The sequence below is a fragment of the Erpetoichthys calabaricus genome, chromosome 12 (assembly GCF_900747795.2).
Source record: "Erpetoichthys calabaricus chromosome 12, fErpCal1.3, whole genome shotgun sequence".
Lineage (NCBI taxonomy): Eukaryota > Metazoa > Chordata > Cladistia > Polypteriformes > Polypteridae > Erpetoichthys > Erpetoichthys calabaricus.
In genome coordinates this window covers 147,538,897-147,551,242 of record NC_041405.2, presented here as the reverse complement: position 1 = coordinate 147,551,242, position 12,346 = coordinate 147,538,897, and the positions used below count along the sequence as shown (strand labels likewise).

At 36.5% G+C, this 12,346-nt stretch overlaps 1 protein-coding gene across 1 annotated transcript in view; it reads right to left on the bottom strand.

The window, feature by feature from the left end:
* cherp (calcium homeostasis endoplasmic reticulum protein) overlaps positions 1-10,885 on the bottom strand; it is a 39,505-nt gene extending 28,620 nt beyond the window's left edge. Inside the window, exons 1-4 of the mRNA XM_028816526.2 lie at positions 10,721-10,885; positions 4,238-4,411; positions 444-613; positions 45-182 (exon numbers count right to left, since the gene is read on the bottom strand). Coding sequence (XP_028672359.1) covers positions 45-182; positions 444-613; positions 4,238-4,411; positions 10,721-10,745 — 507 coding nt within the window. The 5' untranslated portion in view covers positions 10,746-10,885. The remainder of the gene's footprint in view (positions 1-44; positions 183-443; positions 614-4,237; positions 4,412-10,720) is intronic.
* Between the last annotated feature and the right edge of the window lie 1,461 nt (positions 10,886-12,346).

The following is a 12,346-nucleotide window of genomic DNA, read 5'->3' as shown; positions in this document are numbered from 1 at the left end:
AGATACTTTATTAATCAAATATACATATGCTTTAAAACTCTCACCGAGATGGCATCCTTTGTGCAGGTGTCTATGATGGGCTGCAGCAGGTTGTCAAATTCGTTCATGTCCAGTTGAGTTTCTGTCAACAGCTTCTTTGTTTGTTGCTCCATGGCATGCATAATGGCTGTAGTAACTTGTTCCTTGACGTACAGAAACAAAATATCATACAGTTTTCCTCTTGTAATATTTGAAATGAACTGGATGCTCAACATCTTAAAAAGTTATTTTGTTTGCATTATCCTATTCTTAAAAGGCCATGCTCTACTATCTAACAGAATAAAACAATCATAAGCATATTTGCAAGAATGCACACAAATACAACTACAAAACAATAAAGCATCAAGAAACATTATGTTTTATGCAAAGTGTACAAAAAACGTAAGAAAATAATCAAGGCGTACCTGCCGAAGTGTATGTAGATGCTGTTCCTGCTGCTGCAGGTTCCATTGACTTTGCTGGATAAGTTCATCCACTGAAGGGGTGTTTGGTGGGATTGGTGGAGGAGGTGGTGGGAGGTTCTGTAATGAGGGCTGGGGATCTGGAGTATCCTGTCCTTGTTGCTTACACAGCACTAAGGACGGTACAAAAATGAGGGAAGAAAATTAAATCAATGCAAAGCAAATACAGATGTGAAGGTTTTTTGTTCTATTAGATTATTATGGCTAAGAAGTTAATTAGGTGAATATCTGGATAACCAATCTGTAGGCTTGCATTCGATCTGTTAGAAAAATGGAAGACTTAATGAAGACCCTTGGAACTAGAATGATCCGATTTTTATATAAAAGAGCAGAATCTAAATTAATCAAAATTAACTCCACATAATCCCGATAATATTAGGGAAAAAAAGTATTTTAGTTATTTATATACTATGCAATAAAAAAAAGCTTTCAAACCAGTGTGTGGTTACTTTCAATGAAAAAGACTTGGACTATAATATATATTTTAACCTTGTTTTTGTGGAGAAAACACAACAAAGTTTCTTACAGAACATAACCCAATGGTGAACAGCGCTGGACTACAGCAAACAATACAAAATGTCCATGTAAAAATCTCACGTTACTTGTGTGGCGTAATTCACACGTCACGTCATCCAGTCATACACTCAGAATACAAAAAACACATGCATTTTTGCCAAAATATTGTTATAGGGGACTCCTGACCAGTTAATGAGGGGGAGAGGCAGGTCTTGACTTTAAATGTAAATAATATTTAAAAAATATATATTTTTAGGTGGAGTATTCTTTTAAATGCCGCCATTGTATTAACGATGTACAACTCTGAAATAGAACTTTGTGAAAGTATCTTTTGCTTTGACCACCCCAGTAAGTCTTTTTGAATACGTGTCAAATACCTTGATTTTGTAGTTTTACTCTTCTAACCCCACTTGGCAAAAACGTTCAGTTGAGCTATGAGGTGGTCTCCTGTGTAATGGGCTCATTAGGCAAATTTACAAAAGAAGCTGCCTCCTCTACATCAAGGAGTCAGTGTCACGAGGAAGTGGACAAGGCTTGCTCGGAGGAGGGGGAAGGTGGAAAGAATGAGGAAAGGAAAGGAAGGAAGGAAACACAACTGAACTGTGACTAATTTATAAGGTGATAGAAACCTGTAGAAGGTATTGTTTAAATTAAAAACATCTTTCCTTAAACCCATGACTTTGTGGTTTGGTTGTGTCCAGGGTGCATGTGTGCCCCCTACAGGTCACAACATATATACATTTCTAATAATGAGAAAGGTGTGCTGCTACTCATACCAATTATCTTTTGGGTAAGTTAAACGAATCAGTAGATGTTACAAGACAATGACAGCAGTACTAATGTGACAGTAAATAGAAAATCATTCTGGTAAAGCTCAAAGTTTTAATATTGTAGAAAATTTTTGTGATTTTTGACTATAATTAGAGATTATAGTGTTTTTAATATTTTGATGCAAGCATCATGAGTTAGTATTCAAGTTTAATCAGGTACTTGAGCAAAACAATCAAAGTACATTACATCTAACAAGAAAATGCTTGTATTTAGTTACAGTATAATAATAAACTCAATTTAGGTTCCACCTAAGCAGCTGGATACATCTACTTAATGCAGAACAATACTGCTAGAATGGAACTTTTAACTTATTTAATAAGACATGTAATTCATTAAATTTACTGCAAATTCCCCCACAAATTGTGGGTGTGGGGTTAATGGATTAATAAGAACTGATCCAGTAATTTTACATGCAGTGCAAGTATTTTGTAAAGGAGACCAGAAATGAAAATTAGACGTGAAGAAATTCTTCTAAAGTTATCAGTGTATATTTAAATCTATAAGTCTATGAAAACTCTCATATACTTGTGTACCTTGACTCTGCTCTTTTCTAAACTAAAAGTATTCAGAAGTCATCATTGCTGCTATGTGTACCCATTTCATACATTCATCATGTTAGGGTTTTCAGAAATACTATATAGGTTTACAGGGTCATTACTGTCAAAGTGAACTTTATTGTCATTACAACCATATACAAGTATACAGATAGACGAAATTGTGAAGCTCAGGGTCCACAGTGTAACAACATGAAGTGCAAATAAAAAAATTAAAATTAAATTTAAAATTAAAATTAAGAACTAAAATGTTAATTTTTTGTCATGTGTAAGTACAGTAAAATTCTTACTTATATGTGCAAAATCGAAATACAACATATCGCTACTCTCTGGCAGTATGAGCAGCAAGTATAAAAATGTTACCTCAAAACTTCTATCCTCCATACCTCAAAAACCTCAGCACACAACTGTGATAAGTTAGCCAAATATGGTTATCAGTAGTAATATGGTTTATATAAAAATATACGGTATTAGAGTTCGGTGAAAAATAGTTTGTGCAATTTCATAATGGCAACTAGAAAGGTAATGTGTAACTAAGGACTTAATGTACAGGGAATGATCACACAATTCACAGAAGAGGCCAAAACATATTGCTTCAAAAAGGCACATTGTGAGAAGCAAAGCATTTTTCAAAACAAGCTAATGCTTGGCAGTCAAAGGAAGGCAAAGTATTTCATTAAGAGATTAACTGATTTTTCTGATTTTATTCATGTTTTCACATTAAAAAAAAAGAATTAAATGTTTTTGTACAAGCCGAGCAGCAAATCAACAGTTACCTCACCTACAAAATTCTCATCAAAAATGCAAGTCAATAGAATAAAGCTGGAAGTTGTAACAGCAAAAACAGTAATTCTGAAAATTCCCATAATGCATAAATGCCTGAGTAAAGCCTCACTCAGAATTAGAACATGCAAATGCCATGTATGAAGAATAATAAGAAATTGAGAATTACCTGTTTGTCAGAGACTTATTTAATCCATCTTAAAGCCACAGTATTATGCATTAATTTATAATATTTGTGTGTAAGTAAGTCTAGTGTTTTGCTACCAACAAAAACATTAAATATTTCAGAGCTTATACTTTTTCTACCAAGGTTTTTGTAAATTTCTTAATAAACATGAACCAGGCTTTTATACTCCCTCACAATCCATGCCAGTTTCTGGGATCTGTTTTTAGCGAGCTTGTGTGTTTGTCTGCATAACAGACTGCTTCTTACTAGAATACTAATCCACAGTAAACTAATATATTAAAATGTGTTGTTGAGTGAGGCCAAAGCCTATCCTGCAAAAACTGGGAGTATGGCAGAAAACATCCTATGCAAGTCTATCACATGGCCCTTTCACACTCACACACAGACACTCGCCAATTTGGAAATGCTGATTACTCTAACAAGCATCTTTTGGGGGATGTGGAGGAAAGCCTACATTGACAGAGGGAGAATTTACAAACTGCAAACGAGTATAAGCATGACACATGATTCAAACCAAAGACATCTGAACCATTAAGTAACACTGCTAACCACTGAGCCTCCATGCCAGCCCCAAAATAAACTATTAATTGGATACTTTAAATAATTAACACTTAACGGCGTTCAAGTGACCAGTTTTGAAAAAGGTCCATAGCAGAGACCAAACTAATTTTTAGATGACCCACGACCCACATTTTATGTGCACGACAGAGTTCAAATGAAGCTGCCCCAAGAGTTACAAAGGCCAGAGTTTAGAATAATTTGTTTAAAACATTTAAGTGTGAAAGCCCCCCATAGTGAGATATCACCTAGATACTGGGTATACTATGTTTCCAATTCTGCCTTTAAAAATTAAAATGATAACTCACACTGCTGTTGTTCCACAGCAAGTTTGTATTTGTAGTAACCGAAGAAATCTCCACCAAACAGGAAGGAAAACTTTGGGTTTTCTTTCTGTTTCTCCATAGTCATCTTCTCGAATTCTGGTCCATTTCGAGCCACAAATTGAGCAAGCTTGTCAATCACATTCCTCAGCTCTTGATCTTAATAAACAAAAACAAAAAAAAAAATTATAAAACAATTGTGTGTCTTTCTTGCATTGAAACTAAAACAAAGTTAACTATGTCATGCTACTTGCATTAAGGTGTCTGTGTCCTTATCTGTGCTGAATTACTTTGTGCTTGCTTGCTAGACAGAGATTTCTGCAAATAAACCATTTAAATGAAAACCTTCTTGAACCAATTACACTCAGACTGGTCAATCAATTCAGTTAATATACTGCATTTGATTAAAATCATAAACAGCTCTGCATGTAAGCTTAAATTTGAAAACTTTACCTGTCTCACAGTAGTTTACATAATGTTTTTAGGAGTTACAATAGTACTATTTGAAGATTTATTCAAATTCAACTTATGAAATATTTTAAATAAGATGGTAAGTAAACGGTAGATGGTAAGTAAACGGTAGACAGCAAGACTTTAGGGACCTACCAAGTTAAACTTGATGTCATTTTAGAGAAATTGCCTATTCTCATTAGAATATTTGTAATGCTTTAAAAAGACAAACATAATAAGTCTATCTTTTTCCAGTGCATTTTGCCAAATAGTATTAACAATTCTTTTAAAACAATTGTACTTTTGTTCATTTAGAATATAAAGAGGCCGCAAATTACGCTGACGTCCGAGGTTTGGTTCCCCAAGAGGTGAGCAGTAGAGTGTGTACGCCTGATGAGCCCAAATGAGGGCGAAACACGTGTCGTATACTCTTTGCTTTATTTGACAGTAAACTATGCAAACTATATATATATTCTTCAGAGATCCAAGGTATGGATGTCATGGTATTACCTACTATAAAGCCTTTGTCACAAATGTAGTCTTCATTTACATAATTTTAGCATGCTGGAGGCAGTTGCAGTGTGCTTCCTTGACGGACAGTTGTGTTTCTACATCTCCAGCAATTCAGCCAAATCAAACCGTTTATATTTTGTCTAGGGGGGGTAGAGATGAGCTCCTGTATGTGCAAAAGCTGATAATCAATGAATGAAAGCAGGTGTTCTGGACTATGCAAACAAAAGATAGATTTGTCTATCCAAAAATATGGGCCAAGACTGTGGCTGAACTTGTTATAACTGGAAAACATTCATACAGCCATCCATGCTGTCAGGGGGCACATTAATTGTCTATCAAAATGGAGTGAGCTCACAATACTTTGTAATTTTAAAACTGTGCTGAAAAGTCGTGAGGCAGCTGTGTGATCCATCATCCCCTGTCATTCCTAACCAAATAATTTGGCATCCTCAAAGCAACGGAATCCAGTAACTGCAGTCTCAAAATCTGACATGTTCTCCAATTCAAAACTGTGTAGTGTGATGCGGACTTAACCTACAATTCTACTACAAAAACTGATTCATATAGGGCATAAAAAGTCATTGCTGCCTTAATCTATTGTTGATCTAAAGCCCCAAAATCCATTTCTCTCACTTGTTTTTGTTTCTGAATGTTATTTTATTTGAAGAGCTTCTGCAAAAAGCCACATTTACCCATGGGGACAAAAAGTTCTATCTATCTAAAAGATACAGAAGAGTATTAGGGCTATGGAGAAAAAAAAGAAAATACGGACACAGTGAAGAAAAAAAAAGTATATGTCGAGAATAAAGTCAACATGCCAACTTTATTCTCGACATTTCCTTTTTAATCATTGCTTATGCCGAGATTAAAGTCAACATGTTGACTTTATTCTCGTAGTTTCCAACTTTATTCTCAACATTTCCTTTTAAATCATTGCTTATGCCGAGATTAAAGTCAACATGTTGACTTTATTCTCGTAGTTTCCAACTTTATTCTCGACATTTCCTTTTAAATCATTGCTTATGCCGAGATTAAAGTCAACATGTTGACTTTATTCTCGTAGTTTTTTCTTTTTTCATTAAAGTAGAACGTTGTAAACTCAAAATGAATATTTACTAGATTTTTTCAAACCCCGTCATAACTAATGTTGCACATTAAATGCTTCATAAGTGTTCCCGACCCATGTTAATTGCTACATGCTTCTTAAACTGACTTCCTCTTGCACCGAGAGGAGCCGCAGGCTGTGATCGCCACACAGAATACATTCACTTCAAGATATTAAGGCTCTCTGAACATTTAGAATTCATGATGCATTAATGTACTTCATCATGAAAATGGTATCAAGTATACATCTTAGCATTCTAAATGTTCAGAGAGCAGTAATATCATGAAGTGAATTAATTCTGATAACTGGTATGGAATAGTTCCTAAGTTGTTGTCAATAGACTTCTTTATCATATTTCATGAATGACTAGAAATGGTCTTTTACTTGAAATAACTGATTTGTCAAAATACTGAGTATATCTAATTTTTGCAGTTTTTATTTCAACCCCTGAAATATAATATTCATTTCATGTGGAATACAACAGCTTGAGCAGGTTTAATCACCAGTTAATCTAAGGCACAAGTTTTAGGGAAGGGGAATAAAATTAAACCCATTCAGACACAGTCAGAATGTGCAGTCTAAATACAAAAAGCAAACAGGTGTGTTAAAAAAAAAAAAAGTGCCACCAGGCCATCGACATTTAAAATTATTAATCAGTTGTTAGCCTTAAGACCTAAAAATTACTTCATTTTACTAAAATGTAGGTTACTTTGGTGTTTTCTCTTACATTTTAATATAAAATGCGTATAGCGTAGGGCATGCGGCATAACAACTTAACTATATGTAACCAAGTCTCTTCCTTTCTTCAACAGAACAGCTTCAAGAAGGGTCATTCCACCAAGAAAGTGCTACTTACCATGGCAGACATATTATAGCAGACTAGAGCTACCAACATGTCCTCTGCCCTCATACTCCTTGATCTCTCTCCTCTGACACAATCAAAAACAAGATCCTCCTTGCCATTCTCTCTGACCTTGGCATTACTGGAACTGCCCTGAGATGGTTCGAGTCTTACCTCTTGTGCAAATCATTCTGGCAATGAGGGATAACAAGGATGCAGCAGACAAGTAAGGGGGTGCCCCCAGGGACTGGTGGTGGCTCTCTCCTCTCTTTACACCTCCTCACTAGGCCCGATCATCCTGTCCCATGGCTTCTCTTACCAGTGCTATGCCCTGGACACCCAGCTTTATCTGTTATTCCCAACACAGGACCATATATCTCATCACCTAGAATCTCTGCACAGTACTGAGAAAAGCGCTATATAAATGTAATGAATTATTATTATTATTTCAGTGATATTGCAACTAGGACGTAGGAACACCATCTTCAGCACAACCTGGAAAAGACAGACCACCTTCTCATCCCAGCCAGCCTGTATACTTAGCATCCCAACTCTTTTCAGCTATGCTCATTATCATCAACATAGGCAAGGCTGTAGTGGTTAAGGCTTTGGACCAAGGAATTCAAACACAGATATCAACACCATGTGACCAAGAGCAAGTCACTCCATCGGCCTGTGCTTGAATTGGTAAAACAAAACAAATGTAACCAAGTGCACCTTAAATGTTGTAAACTTCCCTGGGTGAAGGCATCAGTCAAATAATAAGTAATAATAGTATTATTAGGTCAGTGGAGCGGCTTACTCTCTAGAACAAGCTATAAACAATTAATTGTTCATGAGTAAAACATTCCTGCATTAGATTAATTCCTGCTTATGCTAGGAACTTAGAATGTGTTGATAGTTATTGCAAAAACAATTTTTCAGAAAAAGTGTATTCTTTTGAATTGAATCAGTAGGAATACTATGAAATTTCAGTGAATATTATTATAATTATTAGATGATTGCATTTTCATTTGTTTACCTGTTCACTCAAATACAGTATTTCTTTTTTGTGTTTTTCATCAGTTGTTTGTGGTTCCCCTTTAAAGTCCACAGATAAAAATGTATATGCAAAGCAGTATCTGAAGTGGAAACACAAGTGCTGGTACCCTCTATGTTATGCTGATATATTAACATGAAGAATGCCGAGCAGTAGCTTTGAGCATTGTGACAGTTTCAGTTTTCCCATTAGAAACTCTAGAGCCACTATCCAAGACTGACTGTTCTGTTCTGGTATTTGCAGCACTGTGATCAAAGGGCAGTTGTGTTTTTAGTTTCAGTGCCGCAGTTGTGGGCTGGAGGTAGACAGAGCAGAACAGATAACCAAGATGAGAGCTGGTATTCAAAGGCAAAAAACGGGGCTTGCTAACCACTGCGCTTCATAAAAATTTCCCTTTTCATTTTACATGATCACGTCTCATTTTTCCTTTTCAGGACACTGCTCTGTGTTCAGTTGTCTGTCCACCCTATTTGGTTAGTAGTGCTATTTGCGTGGCCTGTCAATCACGTCTGCAGCATCCTTCGTTTGAATAAAGCACAATCTCAGCCCAGGGGGTATAAGTTAGCATAATATTAATAAATATCAACAAATAAAAATGTATCAACAAATTAAAAACAAAACATATCAGCTAATTTTCTTTTGTCTATAACAGGGGTCCTCAATCACAGTCCTGGAGGGCCGCAGGTTTTTGTTCTAACCTGGTTACTTTATTAGACGGCAATTCTTACCAATAATTTAATTGCATGGCTTGTTAGTGCTTTAACTCTGTCGTGTCAGGTAATTCTCATATCCTGGATTTTCTTACCCTTTCTAAGGATATCATCCAAATGGTTTGAAGGCTAAAATGGATGAGTGATTCTCAGTCTTTCACTTTCCTTCCAAGTATTTAATTAAACCCAATTGTGCATGATCAATACACACAGGTGTAAATGGTAACAAGCTAAATGGGAAAATGCTGGTCTCTTTTCTCATTTGCATGTTATTGCTAATTAGGAGCAATTAAAAACCAAGACTACAGCTGTTGAAGACTAAAATAAGCAGTAAGGGTTAAAAATCTTAATGAGCGAGACATCTAAAGTGAAGCAGAAGTGTTACTTCTTATTAAGCAATTGGGTTGGAGAAAAAACCTGTAACCACTGCGGCCCTCCAGGACTGTGATTGAGGACCCCTGGTCTATAACATCACCAAATATTAATCAAATCCAATAAGGCGTTTTTGAGATTGTGGTGTAGTTAAGGCTTAACCTTAAATCTTAATATATTGAAAATTCCTTTCTTTGCGGATAACTACTGTACTAGATGTACCATCCTGACGTATTTCAGCTTTTTAATTAGATGGGAAAGTGTTTTCATTGATGAGTGAGTGAACGGGTCAGTCAAAGCTGCATTACATACATATACACACACATAGATTCTAGTTACAGTTAGATTTGTAATTTAATACAATGCATAGGGTGGCTAATGATTTTATTTATAAAGTCATGTATTATTGTTATTTTATATTCTATTTAATGCACAGTCTTGGAATTTAGTAGTGAAGCACTTCAAAACATATCGCATGGTGTGTATAATTGTATGTGACAAGTAAAATGTGACGGGATTTGATCATATATTTGTCATAATACCTAAAATCCCTTCATTTTACCTAAAACTTCAGTTTGGTGTTTTTTCTTTGGTTTATATAGCAAAATGATTTTAGCGTAGGGCATACTGAATAGCAACTTAACTCTGTAAAAAGCCAAATTTCCCTCTGGGGACAAATAAAGTTCTATCTGTATTCTATAATAAAGCCCCTCTTAAACCTGGCATTAGAGAAGGAGTATTTAAACAGATAACTGCTTTTCTAAAATGAATTCACATAAATATGATTGTAGTGAGAAGTCAAGAAAAATGACACCTTTTATTGGCTAACTAAACAGAATACAAACATGCAAGTTTTCAAGGCAACTCAGGCCCCTTCTTCAGGCAAGATCGAAAGCTTGCATATTGCAATCTTTTTAGTTAGCCAATAAAAGGTGTCATTCTGCTTGACTTCTCACTTCATCCATAATGTTCAACGGTACAACACCCTAGTACTACATAGCTATGATTAAAAGTTACCATTACGAGCTGGAAATCTGTGTTTTAACCTGTCGAGGAATGCGGAAAACAAAAATATTTTTATACTACCAATTTTATGAATAATTATTACCATATCTCTACCATACATAAGAAATCTTTCAGTTCATTTAACAAGTGTGACAAAAACATCCAATTATTCATAGCATCTGCATATCAATGTAGACGTATGCATTGGTAAAATATACCGATTGTGAAAAATTATAATAACTGTACTTAAAAACAATTTCCCAGCCCTCCTGATACACATTCTTGGAAAACCTGAAAACGCGTTGAGGATTTTAGCGGGTCTGCCTCACTGTTTCTCCAACAGGTCGCAACTAACAGCCGTCACGACAAAAAGGCCTCCAAGGCAAAGCACCAGATTTCCGTGCCACAGGTGATGCCCGGTTACAACCCTTACCTTCAGGGGGTGGTGGCATGTCCATTGCTGTTAACCTGTGAAATCAGGAGGGGTCCCCCGGCTCACGGTAAAATATAAAGAATAAAAACAAACTAGATAACGAACAACACATTCAAGACTGAGCTACAGCATACACGCACCCGCCTCCTGCGCTTCTACGTCGGAAGTACGTCATACGTCGGCGTCACACACGCGCATGCGCCCACTAGTCACGAGCGTTTGCTACACTCCCGCCACTACCAGTCCTGCTGGAATCGATCGTTAGCTACGCCGGTCAGCCTGGGGGGATTTGCGCATTTGCTCGGTTTGCAGGTGGATGCTTTCTGACTTAACGTATTTGTTTTAAGTAACTCCTGTTTGAATAGCATTAATTGTATAATACATACGTTTTACGGTTGCGGAAAAATAAAATTGGTGTCGTTTTGTACTGAGAGGGTCGGCATTGGCAAGTTACGTGATTTGCAAAAAATGGCGAACAAGTCCCTAAATATATAAAAAGAACCATTATGTTGGTAAATCTCTACAACTTCCTTGGCACCTGAATCAGAAAATCAATTTGAAAACATTGAATACTATTTAAATACATTGTGTTCTACATTTAAACGAATCACTTGCACTACGCAACGAGGCTTTGGCTTACGTATACCCCCAATCTCGCCATGTTGTGATTTACTAAGACATTCACCTGGGATTTTCAAATACATCCGTACGTATTGTTCTGATGATAAAAATTTCTGAAACGTTTATTCTGCATTTAGAAAGAGAGGCAGTGTAATGTAGTGGTTAAGGCTTTGGACTTCAACCCTTGAGGTTGTGGGTTCAAATACTGGTAGTGACAGTGTGACCCTGAGCAAGTCATTTAACCTGTCTGTGTTAAATTGGGAAAAATGAAAGAAATGTAATCAACGCAAATGTAATTTTTTAATCTGTTTAACAATGGATGTTTTTCCTGTTCAGGGTTGGGAATAGAGCCTAACCTGGTAGCATCTGGTGGAAGGCAGGAACCACCCTAGATGTGCCAGCACCATACACTGGCAAGTATACAGTGAGGTTAGAATCACCAATCAGTCTAAAATGCACGTCTTGAGACTGCATGACCAAATCTCCTTTTACAATCAATAAAATAGGCCTGTATCTTGGGTTGGGCAAGTTTTGATGCCACCGAAGCCCCCACCTTATTCCTCTTTTCTGAACATTATAAAAATTAAATTTCTAACTTTCAGGGGGCCTATTAAAGGAACTGAAAGTGTGGCCTTCTTTCATGTGTGTTTACTGTAGGCGAACGAGACCATGGTTCAGAACAACGTCCTGTGGTAAAGTGACATGAGATGAACATTTTAGATGTAGTAGTTCCTAAGTAGATATGTTGGGTCATTCTGTCATTTTCTAAACCCACTTTATCCTAAACGGGACGCAGGGAAGCTGCAGTCTACCCCAGCAAGCATAAGGCACATGGCCATTGCTTGGTGAACACACACACACACATAAAGGGCCAATTTAGCATTGCCAGTCCACCTGCCCTGTACATGTTTGGATTGTCGGAGGAAAACATAGGACAACCACATAGGAAAAAGCATGACTAGAGATTAAAGGTCTTTCAGGTTGGTAATGCTGTGTGTTACCTTC